The sequence below is a fragment of the Corapipo altera genome, unplaced genomic scaffold (genome assembly GCF_003945725.1).
Source record: "Corapipo altera isolate COAL_440 unplaced genomic scaffold, ASM394572v1 50, whole genome shotgun sequence".
Taxonomy (NCBI): domain Eukaryota; kingdom Metazoa; phylum Chordata; class Aves; order Passeriformes; family Pipridae; genus Corapipo; species Corapipo altera.
Window position 1 is genome coordinate 5,171,409 of NW_020884889.1, and position 24,607 is coordinate 5,196,015.

At 44.7% G+C, this 24,607-nt stretch overlaps 1 protein-coding gene across 1 annotated transcript in view; it reads right to left on the reverse strand.

The window, feature by feature from the left end:
- The window catches only part of SLCO3A1 (solute carrier organic anion transporter family member 3A1), a 137,111-nt gene that overhangs the window by 30,531 nt on the left and 81,973 nt on the right, over positions 1-24,607 (reverse strand). The window contains exon 3 of the mRNA XM_027644494.1: positions 1,860-1,958. Within this exon, the coding sequence (XP_027500295.1) occupies positions 1,860-1,958 (99 nt within the window). The remainder of the gene's footprint in view (positions 1-1,859; positions 1,959-24,607) is intronic.

The following is a 24,607-nucleotide window of genomic DNA, read 5'->3' on the forward strand; positions in this document are numbered from 1 at the left end:
CAGCAAAAGACAGATGGGTACTTAGATGGGCTTTAGGGGCACCTGTGGAGGGTGAAACAATCCTAAATATTGAAAAAGAAACTCACCCGCTGCACCAAATGGGCTAGGGAATGTAGAGAACTAAGCAGAAAATGAAGAAAAGCAAAGTAAAAGGCAAGAGTATCCTGTAGACCATCACTCAGCAGAGATAAGGCAAAAGAGGGGTCTGGAGTCAGTTTAGGGGAACAAAAATAAACAGCAGCACATAAAAAGCTGTGTCCCCAACTCGCTGTGCCTCGCTGCCACAGCCACAAGGGTGCCCAGTGGCTGTGGGCACCCTGACTGTGGTGACTGACTCCTGGGGGAGACCCAGGTCCGCGTGGCTGTAATAACAAGCTCCTCTGTTCATGATGTCTGTCTGGTTACTGCCACTCTGAAAAATCTGTCTCAAGTGAGGCAATCAAGTTGTCTCTCAAGCAGAGATAGAAGGAAACTCTTTTCTCCTAAGGGAAAATAACATGTAGCTCTCAAATACAGATAAAGTTTGAAAAATAGTGTTGTGGAGGGACTGGATTCTTCTATTATTTTCTTCTGCCTGAAGTGCATTTTTTTCACGATCTTGGGAACACAGCACTGCGAAAAGCCAGGTAAATCAAGGTGTTCTTCATATTCCCTTCCTAAAATAGCTCCTGTATGGAGGCCAGTACATCAGCATACCCTGGCATCCCACACCTGCCCAAAACAGGGAGCAGGATGAGGCTCAACTTCGTGCCACCTTGAGCTGCAAAGCAGAGCCAGCTGCAACATGGAAGCTCCCATACAAAACTAGACAGAGGCCATGTGTGTCCCAGCCTTCGCATGACAGCAATGGACCATGGCCAATGCCAGCTGGACCTGCAGCTGGAAAGCACTACAACCACCCTGTAGGTGGCTGAGCCACAGCCCCTCTGTGTTCTCAGTGATAAACACTCCACTCTGTGGCTCCATATTTGTCTGGTGCTTTTTGAGGTGTAAATACAGAGCACTGTCTCGTACTAAAAATGACCAGAAGACATCAAATTAACTTTTTAGCTGGGCCAGCATCTTGCTCTGATGGTAACCAGCTGCAGCTGCCCAGAAAGTCCACAAGAATAAAGTCAGCAATACTCATGCAGAAGGGTCTGGAGGATTCGAAAAAGCATCTGAATAACTGAGGGAAAAGAAAAGCATCAGGTTTGCAGCCAGAGGGCTGAGGGAGCAGTGGAGAACTGCCTGTTATACAGTGCCCTCTCATGGCAAAGAACACATAGTGCAGGTACGACTAAAAGCGGAATTTGCAGATTTTTGTCTAACAAAAAGTCAATTTACAAACAATCTGATTTAACCCAAGTGCAGCCAAGGTGAGCAATAATTAGCACAGGTTTAGGAAGAAGGAATAATACTGTGGGACTGAAGCAGGGTCATTGGCAGAAGGTGCTGGGCATGGGTCTTACTGGTGTACCTCCACCAGAACCTGGATGGTTCCCACAGCTTCTGGGGTGGCAGCTCTCCAGATTTCATCCTGTGCTCTGGACACAGCTCCCCTGGCATGACTATGTGCATGGGTAGCTGTCTGCCCTGCCACAGTGATATTTCAAGGTGTCCTCTAAGAGCTGGGTGAACCTCATCTCACCGTAGAAAAACCAAAGGAAGAGAACAATTTTTAATGACTACAAACCTGTTTATCAGAAAAGAGCTGAAAACTTTTGAACTCCAGTCATAAAACCCCTCTAAAAGTGACACCCATACATGCAGGAGGCACTCAAGATGGAACAACAGGCAGTTTCCTGCTTGTGAGCATCAACATCCTGCTGGCACAACTTTAGTGTATTCGATTTGAAATCAAACCCATTTCTCCTTACTTGTGTCAATGAAGACAGCATCCACATAGATTTTGGTACAGAAGGAGCCCAAGATAAATCCACAGGCTGGTCCAAATACCAGCATCGTAAACAGGATCCCTACAAGGAGAGAGAAAAAAAAAATTAGTACTAGGCACTGGTTATTCATTGCAAGTGGTTCTGCTTGTCTCCTGCAAGATGCAGGATGCCAAATAGATAGGGCTATGTCTCTGTATTGAGTGCTTCAGGCAAAAGAGCACCTTAAATGTCTTCTGCTTTTCCATGTCTCTTCAGGAAAAAGAACAGATGGAGGTGTGATAATGCTTAAGGATTTCTATTGAGCTGAGGAGACAGTGTGGACATAATGTTGTGTTTTGGTCAGCTGGCTACTCTAAAAGGTGTCTGTCTTACCCAAAAGCATGAGATGAAGCAGACCTGCCTTCCATGGGGGAATCTTTGCCTTTGCCGCCTCCAGCTGAACTCCTGGTAGGCAGAAGTTTCAGATTTTAGGGCCAGCAAATCTATGAAATGAGCATTGTCACAGCTGGCTAGATAAAGTCCCTCTACAGAAGTAGGAGCACTTTTCCAAATCCATGAATCCCTTCTCCCCATGATACCCACATGGCCAATATTCCCCAAGGCACGTGGCTCTTCCAGCCTCTTACAACTGCTCACTCTCCCTGCACAACCGGCATGAAATTACCACTGTAATGCCAAAAGAAGAGCTATTATGAGTAAATTAGTTATTTGCTTCAATACAGTATTTAGAAGCATTTATTCTCACTCCCATTTTGGCCTTGAAACAGGAACGTTACAGGCACACTGCCAGCTCTCAATTATCCAGGGCAGAAAGGCAGGGGGACACAAGGATAATCCAGAAACAGAAGCAGCAAAAATAACACAAAACATTTGTAAATTAGACAATAAGAACATATTTGATACCTTTATATTTGAGATAATAACAACATCTAGGAAAAACAACAGAAAGTCCTCAAGGACTCTCGTAAATGGCTTTCTGAAGGAAGCAGGGACAAGGTCTGGCCAACGCAGAGCACAAGCCTGCTTGCTCCCTCTGGGGCAAGATAGTGCTGATGGATCCCTGTGTCTGGCAAGGGGGGCAGCCTGTGCTGGCACCAGTCTTGGTGTCACTGCGCTTCAGAAATGGCCCATGAAGGAGCTTATCTGCATCTGGGTGCTTTTCTCACTCTCCTTCGGGGTACATCCCACATCTCCCTCCAAATCTCTCCGGGGGTGCTGCCTGGCATCTCAGTGCATCCATAATGCACTTCATCTCAGCTATCTCAGCCCTCAGTTTCCTTATCTGGAAACTTTTAATTCCCAAGTTCTCTCTCTGTGGATTTCTCAGGAGCTGGAGAAATTACCAGAACTGCAAAATATTCCCAGGAGACCACCAGCCCTACACAAGGCAAACCACACCTGCTGGTGACGGCTCAGTCAAGCAGAATAAGCTGGTATGGTCAGAAACAACTACACCTTCATTTTTTAAATGCAGGGTGCAAATTAATTCCTCCAGGTTGTTGGCACTGGGACATGGCTGGATTAGTAACTAGATACAAAGCAGCAGTGCCTCCAGCCAGCTGCTCACACAGAAACCCAGCATGTTAATGCCTTCATGGCTCTCATCACCTACAGCAGCAAGAGGGGGAAACAAAGGTGCTGGAAGGAAAAAAAGTGACAGGTTGTATGAGCCACAGTAAGGAGTCACTGTCAGTGCAGCAGCAAGAGCTGCCATCCCCTGCCCTATTTCAGCCAAGCTCAAAGCTGCAGCAATGGTACTGTGTGGCAGCTGTGCTGCCAGCTTAAATTAGTCCCCAGAGTTTCTGCCCATGATGTCCATGTCACTAGTGAACCAGCCATCTGCAGTCACCTTGTCCTGGGGTGTTGAGTTTGTGCCCCGTGATCCAGCAGTAAATTGGGGAATTTGTGCTCCTTGAGCATCAGGGCTGGTTAGGAAGCCTATGCCTTGTTCCCTTGGGTATCTATAAAGCCTTGTGTGGGAGAACCCAGTCCCTGGTTACATGCAGAAGCACTTCGTGGAATGTGAAATAAGGGAAGAGCTGGAGAGAGAATATAAAAAGGGATTTTTTTTTTCCCCAGCACATCCAGCATCATTTCCCTCCTTCCCAGCCCCCAAGGGCAGCCTCACTTGGGGCTACAAGATTTCCAAAGGCATTTTATAAAATATCCAAACCAAAATAACAAACAAAAAAAAATTGTCACCTTTTTTTTGGTCACTAGATGGCATTAGTGTTTGTCATTCAGCCCACAAGTGCCACGTGGAGCAGGCTGGGTGATAGTGCTGCTAACCCCGGTTCCCCCGGTATGATGGTGTTCCTGGGGGTCCCAGAGCCCCTGGGAGCATGGCAATGACAACAGGGCACTGTCATCATCCACGTATTTGCCACATGCACAATCAGGTTGTGCCCTTTCCCTGTCTGCAAGCAGGAAATCACAGGTTTTAGAACTCTTCTAAAACTGTTAAGTTTTTAGTCAAAGAGCTTAAACAGACAGTATCTAGCAGAGATGGCCATGGCTACTACTCTGATGAACAAGCCAGCAATCAAAGAGCAGGTTAATCTTTGATGGCTGAAGATTAGTTATCAATTTCTACATAATTATGGTCAAGTACATAAGGACACATATCAGTTGGGGCAGTGACAAACAGAGCCCATGTTTTGGATGAAGAGCCCTTGGACTTCAGGACTCCCAACATTGCTTTGCTCTTATTTCTCTGCCCTAGAATGTAAAAAGGAAAGGAAAGTTCAGGTACACCTGAGCATCTCCTGTTTCCCAGACCCAGATCCTCAGCCCAGATCCTGGTATCCAGCACCCAGAGCTGTCTGAGGTTCACATCCACAGGGATGGCCCTTCAAAGCACCCTGGGCTGCAACGGGTTCCCCACAGGCACCAAGGAACCAAGGGGGCTGCTGAGCTGCTGTGCCACTTGCCCTGATGGGACCTGTGTGTGAGTAAAAGGACTGTGTGACCATCAGACAGCTGATCTGGGGCACCCACACTCCAGGAGAGGCCAGCTCTGGGCCCCACAGGGCAGGTTTAGGTGAGACCTCACATAACCTACACTCCAGAGGCAGCAGATATTTGTTTCCCTGATTTGTTGTTGTTGTTGTGTTTTGTTTTGTTTTGTTTTTGTTTAGTTTAGTTTAGTTTTAAAAACCTATTATTGGTTGATGACTTTCTGTGTTTAACAGCTCTATAAAACTGGGAACACACCAAAATTGTCTTGTGGCACCAATGTGTCTTGTCATACAGGTACACAGGCAGAAGGACAAGGCCAATTCTAATCCTCTACACATCACTTTTGGATGCCCCAGTGTTGGGTTAAAGAGGGATGGAAGTTTGTCCCGTGATGATCTCCAAACCACAGGCAGGGCTGTCTGACCATATGTACACACAGGCAAAACCACAGAACTGGAGTATGCTCATAGAGCAAGGAGTAAGACAAAGAACATGGAAAAAGATCATCCTTCACCAAACTGTCCCCAGGGAATATTTTCCCCTTTTCCCAAAGCAGAAGAGAGCAGACCTGTGGCTGGTGATGCAGCAGGAGCAGGGAGATGCTTGCAGAGGCAGATAGCTCAAATAAAGTAAATGTGCTTTATTATATAGATAAACCTGCGGCCAGTGCACGTACAGATGACACTGCAGGTGACAGATGAATTCTGCCCCTCCTCACACTGTTGTATCACAACACCACCACATCAGAAACGAGCTGTTACAAGGCTTGAGAAACAAGCTCAGTTATTAAAATACCACATTTCATATCCTGATGGCTGCAAGAAGGTATGATTTGCTCTGCAATGTCCTCACTAGAGGGCAATGTGGGATAGAGGATCCAGCAAAACACCTATCTAAGATCTTTTAAAAGCTATTAAATTATTATTCACCTCTAAGATAGCTTAAAAACCCCTCATGTTAATTGTGTTTTTTTCTTATTCTATAGTTTGTCCTAAAATCAAGAAAGTAACTGTCTCACCCCTTTGTGTTACCTTTTTTTGAGACTCCAACAAAATCCTACTGTTGCAATATTAGTATTTTACGCTTTAATTCACAAATCAAGTAGATTGTGGAAAAACAATGGACAGTCTGTACAGAGCAGGACTATGCTCAAGGATCAACAGAGCATGCTACTGGGCACGAGAATTAGGCTATTAGGCAATTGGGATAGTGCCTGTGGTTGAACACTTATGTGGAATTGAGGACTCGAGGGGAAATTAAGAAAGTTAGAATTAGCTTAAGACATCCTTCCTCTTTCCAGAAATTCTGCACAATGGTTAGTCACTCCCCCTTATTGGGAAAACACTTTCCACATCACCCACCTAGTCAAGCAACCACAAAGCTGCTGCTTAGTAGAGAAAGAGGTCTTGCAAAACCTCTCTTCCCAGTCTTGAGGTTGCTGCTAACGATAAAGATGGGCTACATTTGGGGCCAGCTTTAATACCACTTGCTCGATCTTTTCCCATGTTTCCCTCTAACTTTTTTAGATCAGCCAGATTTGATAGAGCCAAAAGCCAATAATACCAGGAGCAAACAGAACAAAGATCCAATCCCAGCTTCACCAGCCTCTTGGGAAACTCCTACTGATGCCAATAAAACCAGTAATCCGTATAGGTACAACAATTTGGTGGTATTTTTATTTTTAATCTTAGAGTATTTTCTTTAATTCTTAACAAATAATGGTAATTCTTAGAAATACTCTAGAGATGCAAATTAAAAATCAAACTGACTCTGCCTTAGGACAATTGAAACATTTTGTTTCATAACTCACAAATACTTCCTTTCAGTTTGGGTCCTTTAAAAACACAATTACATTTTAATTTCAAAACAACTAATAATTTTCACCCTACTTGCTCTATTCCCTTTGTCAATCTCCCTGCCTCCCAAAAAGGCAGGGAAAAAAAGGCAGCAAGCCAGGCTGGACTGAGAAATCAGAAATATTTTCTTCATCTTTTCAAATAGAACAATTTGCCAAATCCCACTTTGTCTTGTCAACTAACACTTTCCAGGGGCTGAGGAAAGGACTGGGACAAAGGAGAGTATTAGATCTGACATTTTGTGATGAGATTTTATCACTAGCAAGGCCCAAGACTGATAATGCAGTTTTCCATTAGTGCAAAGGGAAGGAGCAGCAGCAGGTACCACATCTGTGGGGAGATGGTGGCACAGAGGTGCTCAGTGAGTCATGCAAAGTGATCAAGAACCAAATTGCAAAGACAGGGGTAAAGGATGTCAGTACTTCAGTAATACAGAGCTGTTCCTCGGTGATCCCAGCTGCTTTCCAGTAGCAACAGGATCCTGAAACATGAGCAAACCTGTGTTGTGTGCAGGGTGAAACAGGTGAAGCATCAACTCAATCCCTGTAATGAATTAACTGGGGACAGTAACTCCCAGGAGAAAACCTCCTGGCTGGAAATAAGTCATTGAGGGAGATGCAGCAAGGCTTGCCAGTCTCACCAAGGTGCAGTGAGGAGGCATCTCAGGTACAGTTCACTGAGGAATAAGAGCAAGTTCAGTGCACAGTCATGGGCTGAGAAAATAAATACATGAGCAGCTAAAGAATACCAAGTCATTTCGCTTCAAATCTCAGCCTCACCAGGGGATGAGGACATGAGGAAAGTTATTTTGGAGAGCTGCCAAGATGTGCCAGGCAAAGGTGAGCTGGGTAGGTGAGACAGGAGGAGGAAAAGCAGCATCTCCCACAGCGGGACTGCACACAGGGCTATCAGAGCAGCAACCATCAGCAGTGAATCACACAGCTTTTCCCAACCATGGACAAATCCCTGGTGTTGCAGAGGATCCTGTTTTATTTAGCTATGGAGATGTCACTGGTATCTCCTGGGTTCTCTCGACCCCGGTTGCTCCTGCCTTGGCATTTGCATGAAATTAAAGAGTGTAGGAGATTATTCACCGTGCTTCTAAGGATCAGCAAATCTTCAGCAAAGCACATGGCCAGAGCAATACCTCTTCCCCCTTCCACCACCCCAAGGGTCAGCTTTGGTGGGCAAAAAAACAACCAGTTTGGAAGATGTGGGAAACTCCAGTGCAAAGGTAGTGTTGTGCTTGCGTCAATTAACTACATCCTCACGGAGGAAGGGGTCTGGGAGGTAAATGTGATCTCTGTCAAGGATGACAGGAACTGGGTGGTTCAGCAGTCATCACCAAACACAGGCACTGGGATATGTGGAGGAGGACAGAGCACACACACATGCTGTCATGGCCCTGGCGGTGCTGCTGCAGACATGGGACAGCATCCTGCTGGGATCATCACCCCCAGCCCCCTGCCTGCTGCAGGAGCAAGCTCTTTCTAAAAGCACAAAGGGAACTGGCTTTGCAAAGCACGAGATAATCTCAAAACCCTGCTTGTCCCACATTTCCTGCTGTGTGGAGGACTGGGCAGGCCAGTGTGAAGGGATTACTGGAATATCGTAATTCATGTGCTCTGTAACCTGCCCTTAAAGAGACACCACCCCAGCATAGCCTGTGGGAACCAAAGGCATGCTGGTACAGACCGGAGATGCTGTATCCTCCTGCCCACCAGGCACTGGCCCTCAAGGGCTTGGGATAAAAGCTTCCACACTCATGCAGTGGTCAAAGCTCATTGTTTCAGTGGGTTTTCTCTGATTTCTACCACTTGATGTAACCTCAAAAATGCATAGTAAGGGTAGATGAAGGCAGTTTCCTAGCCAGATGGTTTCTTCCCACAGCACAACCCTCGAGAGTCCTCCAGCACTGCCCCTCCTCTGTGACAGACAGTGTGCCTACGAGCCCCCCTGTGCCCATATGAATGCAAGGATGCCTGCATTCCCACTCAGCCCCTTGGTCTCTCCTTCCCAGCTTTCCCCATTTACCACAGAAAGACATTTTTTTTCCATTTGACTCCTTGTCTACGCAACCATCCCCACCACCTGCTCCCTTATGTCTCCTGCTCTCTCACACCACTGTGACCGACTGTAGGAAAGGTGAATGGGTGGTGCTGATGTGTGTCCAGTTGTTCTGCTTCCTCAGTGCAACCACTGAAGCGAAGGAAATATTCAGACAACCTGGACAGATGTTTTCAAGTGCCTGCAGTTGTCAATTAATGAGGAGCAACCTTGGGATAATTCACTTTAATGTTTACTCTTTGTTCTGATGGGGATCAAAACAGTTCCAGACCTGTATTGGTATGAAATGGGGTGGGGAGGAGGGAAGAGTTTGGGGGGTTTATCCCCTCTGTACAGAGGCACACATATTATTTATTAGTTTTGCCTTTAGGAGCTCAAACCCAGTAGATCCCTCAGAAATCTCTTTAGGGTTGCTCAAGTGATGCCAAACACAAGGAAGGATGTCCTGGCACTCCCCAGGTAGTGAGAGGCTGAACTGCCTGCTCAGCCATCACCTTCCCATGGACCATTCACTGCATCTCATTACTTTTCCACCTTTTAACAAAAGCTAGTCCCTCCTTGTGAAGTGCTGCGAGATGCACAAATATTATGCACTGCTTGAGCAATCAGGGACACAAAATGCATTAGAACAAACTGAGCTTTGGTTCTGAGCTCTTCTCATTGATTCCACCGTAACAGCTCATCACTTGCATCTGTGTGTGCAGTACAACACCTGGAGAAAGATCTGACAGTGCTGTCCCAAGACATCCTATTTCTCACTGACTGACCTGTGGGTGCTTTTGGCCAGTGGAACAGCTCCAGCAAATAGCAAGCCTACAAAGCAGAAGTCTTGGATTGAATCTGACTTCTCCCATTTCCAAGGGATCACTTGTGATGGGAGAGCCATACAGGGAGATTCACTGTTTGACTGCCCTGCCTTTAGCCAGTGAAAGAAACTATTACTGAGTTTGAAATCAGGTAGCCTTGGACATCTCTTGTCAGCTTCTTCCCCTCTTCTCTGATCAAACCTTTCAGTTGAAATACCAGATCACCTTCTGCACCCCGCAAAATCAGCTCTTGCTTCATTGAAGATTTGTGTTTTTAATGCAAGCTACTCACCACTGTATGGAAATGCTGCAGAAAAACTTATTTACCCCTGTGTTTAGTAAGAATTGACTGTATCTAAAGCTGGTTGGGGGCTTTCATTTACTTATCAAGAGGCAATAAAAAAATGCATGCAGGCTACAGATATAATAAGCTTCTTCTTCCAAGGCTGCAGAGAGAGCCCATAAGAGTGTCCTTCCTCCTGCCTGCTGGGAAAGACTATTTCACTACTTCACAGCACAGTTCTTTGTTCTGGTCTATATTTAGCATTCAGATGTTATTCCCTAAAGAGGTTGCTAGGACTCGAAAGCACCTTACATAGAGATTTCTCCCCAGACTATCAGTGTTCCTTTAAATATTGATTTCCGTCAGAATTCAGGATTTCTCCAAGGAAGTGTCTGCTGACTTTGAGATGAAATCTGATTCCTATAAGCAGGTGTTTTGGCTGGTCAACCACCTAGCATTTTCAATTATTACCAAGCCTTAAGTTTGTTTTGTCAGGAAATCCCTGTCCCCAGCACCATCAAGGCTATATTTGCAAGGATCAATGTTATATCAGCAATTGACAGTCCCAGGGGATCCTGATGCACACACACAGAATGTTTGTGGAGAGGCACAAAAAGGGGACTGGACTTTTGCATTAGGAGCACAAGCTCAGTGTCCAGCCCTGTATTTTCCATAATTACTAGGTACACTTGTGGCTGCCCAAAACCACACCCATTAGCTGGCTTGTGCCCTCATTCTGACGAGAACAGAAATAAAGAACATTCAAGCGAAAAACCAAACCAAACAACCAATCCCAAACCAACCAAAAACCCATCATGGAGCCCTATTTCTATTGGCCTTTAGGTCCCTGCTTTAGTCAGCTGCTGAAATAGGATCACTGAAAAGACGGCACAGAAACAAATCACGCAACATAAAAGCTCCACAATCCTAAAAACTGCATTTGCAAGCACAACAAAAATTAAAGCAACCAATTTGTGAGCTCTGCAAGGTAAACTATGGGGATGTGCTCACAACAGAACTCTTGGGATTACTTTGGTCCCACCAGTTAACACTGGGAGCAAACTGTTCCCCACTCCAGTTTTCCTCCCCAGCATCCCAGCACCCTTCCAGGCAGTGGAGGGACCGCTTGCTGCATTCCTCTCCTTACTGATGGGAAGCTGGAGAAGAAATTTGCTTATGCTAATCAATCCCTGGCACCAGTCACACAAGAGCTAATCCACTGGCAATCTCCATCAGTCTCTGCATATTTAACTAAAGCACTGAACACTCACGGAGGATTATGAACGCAGTGGCATTGTTGTAGCAGTGTTTTCCTACTTAAGCTGCAATCACTCTGATGCCCTGTCTCCTAATATTTACATATACTCTACATACAAACAGCCTGCAGAATCACATGCAAGCATCCTGGTCAGACAAAACCCCCCACTGCCTACAAAACCCCCCACACCATGTGGTAGTTTAATACATCATCCTGCATCCAATGCTGCCTCCATCACCCTCTGCCAAAATATTCATCTTTATGGGGGTTATTTCTACAAAGCAAGCATCCTTGAAGATATACGTATTGCTTAATGCTCACAAAAGATATATCTTTCTCCAAAGGATTTACAGGTAGTTTGGACATGCATTGGAAAAGATTAGAGACTCAGGCTGGGTTAGGAGAACTCTTGAAAAAAAAGCCCTAATAAGTCATTTTTCTGTCACTTTCTGCAAAAAGCAAACAAAGAAAGAAAAACGTGCCCAAACCCATGTCCTGCCTAGTCAGGTGTGTTGCAAAAAGCCGATGCTGAGAGATCTCTTAAATGTAAGGACAAGGCACTTGCTCCACCTACCCTGCTGGCTCACATTCCTGTCCCTGAAATTTGCTTGTTATCACCTCAGAAGAAGCCAACTCAGTTTAAGAAGTGGGTATGAGCACATACCTAACTATAGCGTGCAAATCCAGGGCAGGCTGTGCACACCCTGATGCACGAGCCCACGAGCTGCAGATTCCACACCTTCAACATACGGTGCAAATACAACAGCCGTAGCCGTGGGCTTGAACCAGCAATTTCCACCTTTCAAGCAATTTTTCTCCGTGCTAATTGCCTTGGGAAGCAGCCACCAAAGAGACTTTGGAAGAAAAAAACCCACATGTTCCGATGCCAAGTACAGTTTTTTGAAGGGCTGAAGTCGCATGCCTTTGAGCTGTGCTCATCTCCTCCCAGCTGCTAAACACAAACACCTGTTTCATCAAATCCATGATGCTGCTGTAGCTACACGCAGGCACATTTCCTTGTGTTGTTTCCCAGGAATTGTGCCAACTGTAGGTTTGTATGGAAATGTACTTTCAGGGCACTTTTCCCTCTCTACAGGACTGCAACTCTCCTCTGAGTTTGCTGACTGATGTCCCGTTTAACACTGGGTGGTTTTGATCCTACAGAGGATCAAAAGTATATGGATACATTAAAGATCTGCACAAAATTCTTCCCATCTCTCTCCTCTGCTAGGACAAGCAGTCCACGCCACCTGCGAGCGCAACCTCTGTTTGCCCAAAAGACATGAGTCCCTTCTGAGGTTCTTGCACACTTTAATCTCCATCACTTGAATTCTGTAACAGTCAGCACCTCTCATCCTCCTTATACTCTAAAATACACTAGTCTCATATGACTGAGAGTACAATGAGCTATTCCCACACATGATCCTCAAGAGCCTGTAAAATGCGAATTTTGGCATTTGTCAGTTTGGAGGTTGGTGCAACACCGCCTTCCCTTTTTATTTATTTATTTCTTTAAGCTGTGTACTGAGTTTGGCACAGACGTAACACATTCGTCTGAAGATAAGGCTGCCAGGACTGCCTCCCTCTCTCTTTAACCTCAGTCTTGGGGGTATTCCTTCCCATCCCACATACTTTAAATGAGAACCCAGCAAGTTCCATTTCTAACTGAGGTTTTATGTTATACAGACAGCTTGCTGCTTTTCTAAGTAATGATGAGTCAGGGAGAAAAGTTCAGCTCTGTTCCCTCCCTACCAGACCTCCTACACGCCTGTCTCACTGTTTGAATTTTCCCTGCAAAATTCCCCACTGCTCCTTCCCACATCTCATCTGACAGCAGCAGAGGGCCACTGCTGCATTTCCAGTCCTTTTAATGCCTCTAACAGTGCTTGCTATTTCTTCCTTGTGCTGACAGCATCTAGGATGTCAACACCTTTACTCTCAGCATCATCCAGAGGAGGGATTTTCCAGGGTTAGAATACACAGACTCATTCAGTCTGGTATGGTGCTGGTTACCCCAACAGTCCACAGTTCCCCAAATCTCCCTCTCCTCCCAACTGATCAAGCTATTACACACACATACATGTGTAGTTCTCCAGCCCAAACACAGCACCTGCCATGGAATCTCATTCTGAACAATGGGTGGAAAGTTCATATTCCTGCTGTTCAGGCATTTCTGTGCCAAGGAAAACCTCCCACTGCCCCACAGTCCCAATCACTCCTGCTCCAGTGCTTCCAGCTTAGCCGATGGCTCCCTGGGAACATAAGCAATTCTAATTTCTTTTTCTCCTTTATTTAATGTTTTTTTAAAAAGTCTGGCAAGAAAAACTCAGGACAATTAAAGAGCAATGTAATAAATGGTTTGTTCCTCTGTGAAGGAGACCAGGGAGAGTGTCCAAAAAGCAACAGTACCCCAAGAACTGCCTGGAAACCTCCTGCCCTCCCAAAAGCCACAAGCAAGACTCTCACTTTTAGCAAGAGCAGTTTTCATACATTTTGTGGTGTCTCTTCAGATCTCCCTTTGCTTGGCCGCTGCTCAGGTACAGACCACACTGCACAGTGGAGGATAATTCACAGGCAACTAGCACTGGGTAAGTCCATCCTAAATTTCTGAAGTAAGGAGAGGCCTGGGAATCATCTCATGACATCAGGCAAGATGCTGGGAACCCGGTGCTGATAACATTTATCTGTACCAACAATTTAGAAAAGTGCTGTGCTTTCCTCTGCACAATAGATTTAATCTACTCTGGTAATGGCTGAGCTGTCAGGAAGGAAAGGAAATTAAAAACAAAACTGGTGTTGCTCCACTTCCTTACATTGCAAACACCATCAGAAAAAAGCATTTTCTCTTGACAATAGTCATTCTTTGCCCTGACCCAAATCTCACTGAGGTTTATGGGAATTCTGGCTTTGGGTCAAATCTACCACTTGCTTCTTACAGTGGATGACTAGACATTTAGGGTGCTGCCCTGGGACCTGCCAGACTTTTACTAGTGAGCAACCATGGCTTCACACAGGCATCCTTGCACCTCCTTCCTACTTATCTCCTTCATTCGAGGTCCTTCACTGCAGGGGCTGCTCAGCCCTCAGCTGTGCCCAGCTCACAGCTCCACCTGCTTCTTTTGGACAGTGACAAGAGTATTCTGAGGCGTCCCCAAAGTATCTGCCGGGATCGCTGTGGGAAACGTGGGGTTGTGACTCCAGCTGTGCTTTGCTTCATGGCAATGTTACTTCTTGACAGGCTCTACGCAAACTTATCAGCAAGAGAAATTTGGGAAGTCTTAATACCCACTATTTACCAGAGGGACAGCACTATGCTCCCACAAAACCTTCCAGGGCAGGAAGTGGGGGTGGCCCAGTCTGACAATTACATCCAAATATCCCCCCCCATTCACCCCATGTGGGGAAGTGTGAGGCATGCCAGATGCCAGTCTGTCCTGGGGGATGGGGAGACTGGCTGGATGCAGGATAATCCCCCAATCTAAGATTACTTCCAATATAATTGTTAGCAGTCAGTTGCACTATAAACACAAACCCTGGAGGCTGGATCCAGAGGACCATGTTCCTGAGAGAATGTTATTCAGCATTTAATCCCTAGTGCACATCCTTCCCACCACTTGCCAAAACTACAGGCCACGTGGATGTTTTCCTGTGGTTTCTTTCAAAGTCAGAAGCCGTGGGGAGCTGCCAGCCTCTTCAGTGCTGCTTTCATAAGAATATTTTCCTTTGTGCCAAGGAGGACCCTGTCCCTGAAGAGTCTCTTTCTGCCCAGGGGAGAGAACAGCTGCTGTTATCATTATGGGCTTGTCTCCCTTAATTAAGCATCCACAACCACAGCTGAAAGAGGAAACAAAGCCCTTTTCCAGCCCTCCAGGAGAGGGGTAGGATGGAGGCTCTGAGAGAAGACAGCAATTCTCCCCCGGTAGACCTGGAATTACCTTTTAAGTTGGGAAGTGAATTAAAAGAATCTTAATATCCCATTTAAAATCAATCACATCAGAATGGCCCAGTTAAGGGTGTTTAATAGGAGGTTGCCCTGGCCTTAGGGAAGCAACCCTAATTGGACAAGTGGGATGAACAGAGGAAGGTTCATTATAGCCTCTTGTTACTAAAACAAGTTGTCCAAAATTGTTCCTATTACTTCTCCTTAGTGACCTTTCAGGAGCTAGTGTGGCTCTGCACACTCACTCTCCTGGGGGTAATGGCTTTAATGATAAATACCCCATTTTTTTTCCCACTTTGTTCAGAAATGTCCACCTCTGAATTTGCTACTTTTTGATGGGCTTTATGTTTTCAAGAGGATGGAGGTGCAAGCTTGTTCTGACTTTTTTGTTGGTTGGTTTCATTTTAAAAGAAGTAAATTAAATTTTAATTCTAAAATGAATACAAGTCCCTTAATTCTCAAATCTTTGGCTTCAAGCTGCTTCTCTTTGTAAACATCCCTTCATCCTGGTTAGACAAAAAAGTGGTTGCAACCAACAAAGTAACTGCAAATATCTGAGTCGTATTCCTAAGAGTCACTCTGGTGCTGTCACTCACTGGCTCCTGCCCATCTGCAGTGTGGCTCTATTAATTAATTAATGGAGACTCTCTCATTTCTCTGACTGTTTATTACCCCACTTCCAGCAATCACCTCCTGGAAGACATTAACCCCTTAAGACTGTATAGGCAACTGCTCAGAAAATGAACCCAGCTTCAGACAACCAAGCTATTCTGGCTGGACTTGAGCTGAATTCAGAGGTTTATAGCACCCATATGCTGCAAGTCCTGCCAGCTGAACTGCCAGTGCTGGCATTTCCAAGCCCAATCCTGCAAAGCAGTCCAATTTAAGATACTCATACTTTTAAAATAATCCAGCTGAAAGAACTGCTACAGAGAGGAATCCTACAAAGTATGTGACAGGAGGCTGGAAACAGCAATTTCCAAACCAGCAAATAGAGCTGCCTCTTTTATCATCATTTCACAAGGTTTATCTTTATTGCAAGGTCCTGGTAAGTGGAATTGGTCAGAAAGACTTTGATGGACCAGTGTGCCACTGGAAAAATGCAGCAGATGAAGTCAGGAGGGTTTATGAGACTATGGCTGCTTATCTTTAGTTTAGTTTTTGGGAGGAAGAAAAAAATAAAAAAAGGACAGGATGTTGAAAACTCTCCTCCTCAGAATTTCAAAATGGAACACATTGTTATTTTGGGGGCTGAAAAAACATTGTCACTGTTATGTGATAAACTTTCACGTTGCAGGATATATAGCCGTATACAAAACGAAGAGGCAATAAAAACACTGATCTCTCAGACCCTTCGTTCTGAAAATATTCTGTGTGGAAAATTTCAAAATTTGCCCCGTTTTCTTCCACTCAGAGGAACCAAGACCCATTTCATGAAAAGCCAGGCCCTCTCAGGAAGCAGAGCCGCCGTGTCCCGCCCCACTCTGGCGCTGCCAAGCCCTGCGGGGCCACGCTTGGCTGGCCCCCACAAACTGCCACATGTTTCAGCTGGTGTGGCTTTGGACGATGATCTACTTTCATTATTTTTGGCAGAGTTTGTCGCATTCTTTTGGACAGTAATTACATTTTCCAGGGCAGGCTTTCTGCCAGAGCTCAAAACGATGACCAACAGACCCTTTTTAACCACCTGCTATGACTCCAGCCTTGATTAGTTATTAATGTGCTGTTGAAACCCTTTGCAAGAACCACCCTTTCTGGTTATGCTACCAGGCTGGCTTCAGGGAGAGGGAGGCTTGAAAGGAGAACAGGGCAATACCATAAGCAACAAAGACAGAAATTCGGAAGGTCTGAAACCATGGAGATTTTGTACAATGGTACCTGCTTTTGTGAGCAGGGACCTGCCTTGTCCCCACTGTTCCCACACTGAGCAGCTTTGATATGATATGAGCAACCCGACACTAATGATATCTAAAACCAGAAATAAAACTCCTTGTAAAAATCTGGGGTCTTTTTGACCCAACAAATATCAGGATCCCATTTTCTTCTTGTGCTCTAGCTGGCTCTGGGAAATGAGAGGCTTGAAAGCCTTGGGTTTCTGCAGGTATATGGGTACCTTCTGGCTGCACGGATTCATTTATATCTGACAGAGAGCAGGGGTCTTAAAACACACTAAATTCTTATGACTGGCATGAATACAGGTCATGGTGGTCATGGAGAGCAGCAATAGCTCTGTGCTAGCTCCAAAGTAACAACAGCCTGGCCACAAATGTTGTCAGTATTTAAAGGTATTGCGGATGTTTACTATGTGGTATCACAGAGAGATCTCAAAGCACAGTCAGAAGTTCATCTGGGGGTTCATAGGATGTAGCAAGCTTGCCCTGGCAGGAGAACAGGTCTTTCAGTGCAAAGAAAACCTCTCATTTCCTCCACTCTTTAATTTCTCTCTTCTGATTTTTACCATCTCCTACTTTCCAAAAAAGAAATGATGGTTCAGTGGAAGAGGGAGATCAAGCCTTGCATGAAGGCAACTCACATCCTCTCTTGCTGAAGGCAAGTAAGAGGCTCCTGTCACTGTATATCACAAACTTCAGGTATTTTCTTCATTAAACCACAGATAACAGAGGACTGAGGCACCAAGAGGCTAAGAGATGTGACTAAGGATATTCCCAGGGTTTTAGAGAATGAGGATCCGAATCCTCTATCTCCTTTCTCCAGAACTGCTACCAAAAAATGCCCAGATTCCACATTGGATACTTTATAGTCTACTCTGACTGATCCCTTCTCACAGTTTGTGCAGTCACCCATTTAACTGTATGTCCTTCTCCTTTTAATAACCAAGTCTTAATTTTATCTTCAGTTATCAAGCACAGAAACAAGTCAAGGGCTTGGCACACATCACAGGCACAAAGGACACAGACGCCTGGCACCTTTACAAAGCAGCAGTCCCAAAGAGAGTAATCACAATTACACTCAACAGGAATTTCTATTACCTACAGGTACAAAATTTTAAAGGAAACACGACTGACAACATTGCTGATGTCCTGCATAGAAGCTAAAATCCAGAAAAAAACCTACTTATCCTGATTTGGGGCCACTCGAATGGCAGATTTCTTTGTAGGCTTAGTCATGAGTATATATTGTTCAGGGTTCATCAAGCTTCCTGACAACTATTTCACTCCTTCAAAGCCATCAGGATTTCTCCAGCCAGGTTTTCCATGGCATCCTCCCATCCTCTTAGGCTGCAGCTGCAGGCTGCCAGGGCTGGTTTGCAGCTTCCCTCTGAGCAGACCTCAATAAAACCACCCACAGGATCTTGATAAAAATTAATGTGATACTCTGCCATATGTCACCAAATCTGCATCCTGCAGGGGATACATGAAAATTACAAACTTAGTTCTGTGGTAAAGCATCACCAGTGAAATGGTCATCTCAGGGGAACATTCCACCTTCACTTTCATTCATTCTTTTATCATCTCCTAGAGGTTTTTATTAATAAAACTGGCACTATGCTCATAAGGATCCAGAGTGGATCCTTGAAGGCACTGATTATTAACTGTGATCATTTCTGCTTTGCAAAGCAGGCATATGTCTGCCAGAAAGCTTCGTGCTTTGCCTCTGCCACTGTAACCTGAACTGTGGGGAGGAGGAGGAGTGGACTTGGTTTTTTGCATTATCCTAGTTCTGCTCCTATTCTCAATGAAGCTGCAATTCTAAAAGCATTTCAAGTTAACTCTTCTCATTACTTGTTTTCCTTTACCTGGTCCAATCCATGATTTAATGAGGTTAGCACTCCATGGAGACAAACATCTACACACAGCACGGAGTTTCCTTAGTGGAGTCACCAGGAGAAGGAAAGCACACTACTTGCAGCTTTAGAGGCTTATGTTGCTCTATGGAAAGTCTGGCAAAGCAGCTCAGTAAAAAGAAAAGATTTTTCCATCCCTGTGAAAATACTTCCTTTAGTTGAGACAAATCATCGGCCCCTGTGACTTGTTTTGCCAAAAGAAACATTCCCAAAATGCTTCACTGAAATTATCGAAACATTACGTGTTGATAAAGAAGAAAACCAGCTACCTAGAGTCTGTGTCATCTCATTACTGCATTATATAAAAAAATCTTTTGCCTCCATCCAAATGACATAATGTTGACAGTCTCCTGTTCAATATTTGGATAAATTTGATTCAAAACACCTCAATTTGAACCAATCGACCTCACAGAAAACTGCCACAGTGAGAAGCATCCAGCAGACACAACCCAGCAATCTCCCTGCAAGGTTCATTGTGCAAACCTGATGTATCTTGTTTTCCCAGCAAAAAGGTGCAGGGATCACAAAGGGGGTTTCTGATCCGGAACTGACCTTTATGAACATCCTTAAAAATGCAGGTTGTAGCAGAAAGTTTTAATCATCACATCATTGCATTTTGGCAAGACTATGCACAAGACTGTAGCAGGGCATGTGTATAAAGGAAATTACCTGGGCACTGAAATCATGGAGTGTATTCATCTCCAGTGAACTAATTGAAGCCTTCAGGCAAATTATTACACCTTTCCATTTAGGAAAGAGAAAGGTTTTCCTTGACACTGAATGACCATTAACCCATAATATTAATAGGGATAGTAGCCATTCAGAATGATAATTTCAGTATGTGTCACAAAGGACAATTTGGAAACATGTAATTTCCACAGTCCAAATAGATTAGAGTCCATTCAGTTCATGACTTCAGGAAAGTCAGCAGTATCATGGCAAAGCTGTTGGGTCGCATCTATTTTATCACCCCAGTCAGTGTAGGACTGCTATTCCTGGCATTTGCAAGGGGATAATTTTCAGGTGTTCACATGTACAATTTCACTATGCAGAACTGAACATTCATACTCATTGTTAATACTGAATTAACGAACAAGTGGAGCAAATGAAGATAGGAAAAAAATGTACTCGATGTTGCCCGTGAAAACCACCGTTCCTTTCAATAGCAGGTGCTGTAACACAAAAAAAAGGTGCCAACTGACAGTCTGAAATTCTAAAACCCTTCTGGGGACACGCAGATCTATGATGCTGTTTATAAAGAGCCCTTCATCCATCCTGAAGTGACAACATTACACAGGCACTGCCGCAAACAAATCCTGCCTTTTGACTGCTTGCTAGCACTGATCCTGCTTTCTACACGCTGGGTAAGAAATGTGCTGCAACCTCCCCCCTTAGCCATGGCAGTGAACAGAGCCCTGTCCTCCAAATCATCACTTTGTGCCATTCCTCCTCCAACACAGCTTGCAGAGGAAAGTGCTTGTGGTCCTGTCACACACAGCAAGAAAAGCTAATGTGGAGGAAAACAGGTCACCTCTTGCTACACAGAGCAGACAAGCCGCTCCACAAACCTTTACAGCCCTTTAATACTGGCATTTGAAATAAATCTGAGCTTACACAGAATTGCTGGAGTTAGAGAAAGGTTTTAATGTGTTTGAAAGGGGGAAAAGGAACTTGAAGAGAGCCATGCTGCGCACCACAGACACAATACCTACAGATCTCCTCATCTGTCCCAGAGATGGGCACTGAATGCCCATCCCTTTGTATGCGGAAGTTTTCTTTCCTTTCACTGTTTTCACAGCTTTTGTTACGGGTGATTATGAGATCTGAAAAACTCTTTGGACTGAGCAACTGCACTTCCAAACCTCCTGGGTGCTCCTGACCCAGCACTTTCAGAAAAAATTCCCAGTGATGACTACTTTTTTTATAACCTGCCAAAGGAACAAGAGGCAATATTACCATTACTAGTCCAGGCATTAGAGTATTCATCCCCCACCTGCCTCCAGGAGAGCACATCTAAACTGTAACCCTTGCTGGGGAAGTATGTGAACTGCCCCCTGTCTGATCCCATATTTCATATATGACTATTTCTGAATTGGAACCAAGCCAAGGGTTCCCAAACTTTTCCCCAATTATATGCTGGCCAATGGTCTGAATTTTATGGTTCAGGAAGAAAACTGGGGGGAAAAAAAGCAGCAGAGGCAGTCAGAAAAATCATATTTGTTACTCACTAAAAATCTACCTCTTTCACTAACGAGTGCTTCTCTCTCCACGCAGAGGTTCTCAGACACATCTACATAAGAGGCTTGACTGAGCTTAACTCTCTGGAATATGTGTCACACCAGACCTAAATCATAGCGCTGTGATGTCACGGCCAGCAGCAGCTCAATTCCCAAGACTTGCTTTTTTTTTGTACCAAAATAGCAGTTAAGCCTGAACAGGAAGTTCTGAAATATTCATAACGATGGAATTAGAGGTAACACTTAATCCTCATTACTCACTATTGGTATTTAGGCAGCATACTGTCTGGCTCGTGAATAATCCAGAGGCAGAAGGCAAAAGAAGTTAATGTATGTGAACAGGGCACTGTCATTTCTGAAAAGTGACTCTGCGCTGCCTGTTGGCCCCGTGTAATCTTTGTGGGCAGAGGGAATGCAAATTCCTCTCCCTTTACCTGTCATTCTAAGACAAATTAAAGCTGGCTTGAATAAAGAAAAGAGGAGACAGTTCTATATTCTGCTTCCAGCTACCTGGAGCTGTATTTACACTGTACAAATCACACTGAAACCTCCTTTCCTATTTAGGAGCAGTTTGGTGGGTGGTTCTTCATGCCTACACCACCATGTCTGCCCAACAGCAGGGGCAAATGTTGCTGTAAGACTTGAGCCACAGAGCAATATTCTCTTTCAAGTGCAGCTGTGACCCCTTTTTACTTCTCACTATTCCTTTTGCTAGCAGTCAGGGCAGGCCAGCTGGCTGAGCCATCAGTGTGAAGGCATCCTACCTCATTCCAGTCAAGAGGAACCAGATTAGCAAAGACCTGTTTCTGTGCTCATAGTCACCTGGATCACTTTGGTTTAGGGACGAATCAGAGAAGCAACTCTGCCTGCTGGGATTAAAGGTCAGCATCTCCTAAATACCAGCTAGAGTAATAAACTGCAGTTTACATGGTAGGGGCTAGAAAGGTCACATCTCTGTGGCCTTGATTTACTAACAACATTCATTTCAGGGACTGCACATTCCACAGCACTTGTTCTCGGGTTATTAAAAAAAAAAAAAAGTCAAAATATTGCCTTTTTTCTTCTTGAGGACAGAAAAAACAAAATACTACTTTGCTTCCCACTGCTGGCAAACAGCAGAGATGATACAAGCCAAGCTTTTTGGGGTCTTCCCAGCATTCCATCACCAAACATCTCCCACACCTTGTCTTGGGTACCATTTTACTGTTGGTTTTGGCATGCTAGATCTTTCCTTTACTTCTCCTATAAGGACACAAGAGCAGCAGGCAAGCTGAGGGTTCATCTGCCCCCATCACACAGATTAACTCCAGCCATGCCTTCCTCTCTCTCTCCTGGATGAAAACTCCTGTTTCATCTCACTGCCACGACCAAGGCATCTCACTTCCACTCCACACACTAAAGCCCTTCAAGAACGGAGGCTGCCACATTCTGCTAAAGTCAGCAAACACCAGGGTTTTGAGCAAAAGCTTTGAGCTTCCCATCTAAGGCATCAGCTGGCCAGGCTGGGGCACTCACAGAGGCTCTGAACAAATAAAAAATGGCCTAAAAATGGACTGTCAACTAGTAAAGCTCATCAAAGCATTGCAAGGGAACAACTTTCCTTCTTTTTCCTTCTTATTCCCAGATTCATGTTTCAGTGCTGTCACTGTAAATGAGGACATGTTGGGTACCACCACGTACTTCACAGGTTCTGCAAGTCATCTCAGTGGTGGGGTGACAAGGGCACAAGTTCAGGATATTGCCACCACAGACAGGGCTGTGACAAAGTTCTGACTACAGCACAGTCACTCCAGCTGGCTTCCAGCCTGCCAGCACTTGTATCCCTGCACTTGCAGCCTGCAAAGGGTCAGAGAACTCATCTCCAAAGCAACTTAAGTGATGAAAGTAAAACCTGACTCTCAGCTTGTGAGTCCTGGCATGCATCAGGCAAGTTTAAAGGCAGTTCAGCTCCCTGTCACATTGCAGAGCAGCCTCTGTCCTAAGATGACAGGTGGTGTGGGTCAGTGCTCAGGTATTTCCATCTGGTTGTGAAACGCTCTACAGATGTGGGAGAGCAGGCAACATGACAGCCCTCTGGTTTGTGCAGAGCATGCTGCAAGATAGGAGAGAAAAAGAAAAGGAGGTTCACTCATCAGCACACAGGAGTGTCAAACTGCCAGAGCCTGTCCTTCCCACTACTGGATTCTGCCCTGTGGAGAGGGAAGCACAGAATAAAGCAGGATTTTCACCTCTGACATCAAAAACAAAACAAAAAAAGAGCAAAAATCTGCTGCTTACTCAGAGCTCCTCTGTGCTGCCCCTGTCGTGTGGGCAGCACAAGCTGACTGCAGATTGCTAACAGTAGTGGTCACTGCCATCTTCAAAATTGCCATTTGCAACTGATTAATTAATGCTGCCTGGGTACAGACTGTAATGTTAATTAAGCTAAGGGGGACGTTTTGAAAGCAATACTGACAAGTGCTACATGGCACTAGAAGGGGCTGAATGTGGTTGTCTTTCCCCTCCAGAAACAGGGAAAACAAACAAACAAGTAAAGCACAGACCTGAACAAAACCGGTCCTGGTACATTTTTAAACAGATCGCATTTGGTTAATTTCAAATAAATGCTATGCAATTTAATTTCCAGGGCTAGAAGCAAGAATAATACAGTCCTGCTGTGTTGTCTTCATCTGTCTTCTAATAAACTGATTAGAGCCCAACACGGTAAAGCCCTGTGCACCATTATCTATTATTCAGGTCCCTAAAAGATGTTAATTAACCCGTATGTTCTGAGAAGCTCCATTGTAACACATACAATAGGGAGCCACATGGCACAGTCAAAGCACGTGTTGCTTACTCGTTTTGACTTAATTACATGGGCATGATGCCAAGGTGGTACTGGAAGAAAAAATATAGTATGGCAGAGACAATGTCCAGACGCACACATCAGCTTACAGTTCATTATTTTCTCAGGAAAAAATGAATAAATCCACCTTTATTCATACACAACAAAAAAACCCCAAAACATGTAGCTGAGTCAGAACTAGGTTATGTCAGGCAAATCTGATATTAAACAAGACACGCTTGGGTTCAAAAAGCAGCACTCAAAGGAGTTGATCCTACCATGCAGAAGATCTAAAAAACAAGTGTTTTTTAGGTTGAAATGCAAACTATAAACTAAAGCAATTGTAGGAGGAGATGAATGGGGTTTTGACTTGGCTCCTGCTCCCTCAGCCATTGAGAAATGAGTGGAAACACTAAGAACAAGAACCCTCTGCATCAGCTCCTGCAGCCATGACATGTGTATGCCCATTGCAGATGAAAATTCTGGAGAAGGTGCGTAACCCAGACCTCCACCAAGCATATACAAAATAAAATCTTTCAGAAGTTCAGCACAAAAGAAAGTCTTTCAGATCTCAAAGTTGAGCCCATTTTATGATGAAAAAATGCTCTTCTAAGACAACAAAAATCTCTCTTCCCAAGAGTAGCTTGGGAGTACATGATAACTGTAAGAATTATGTTACTATTTGAATATGATAAA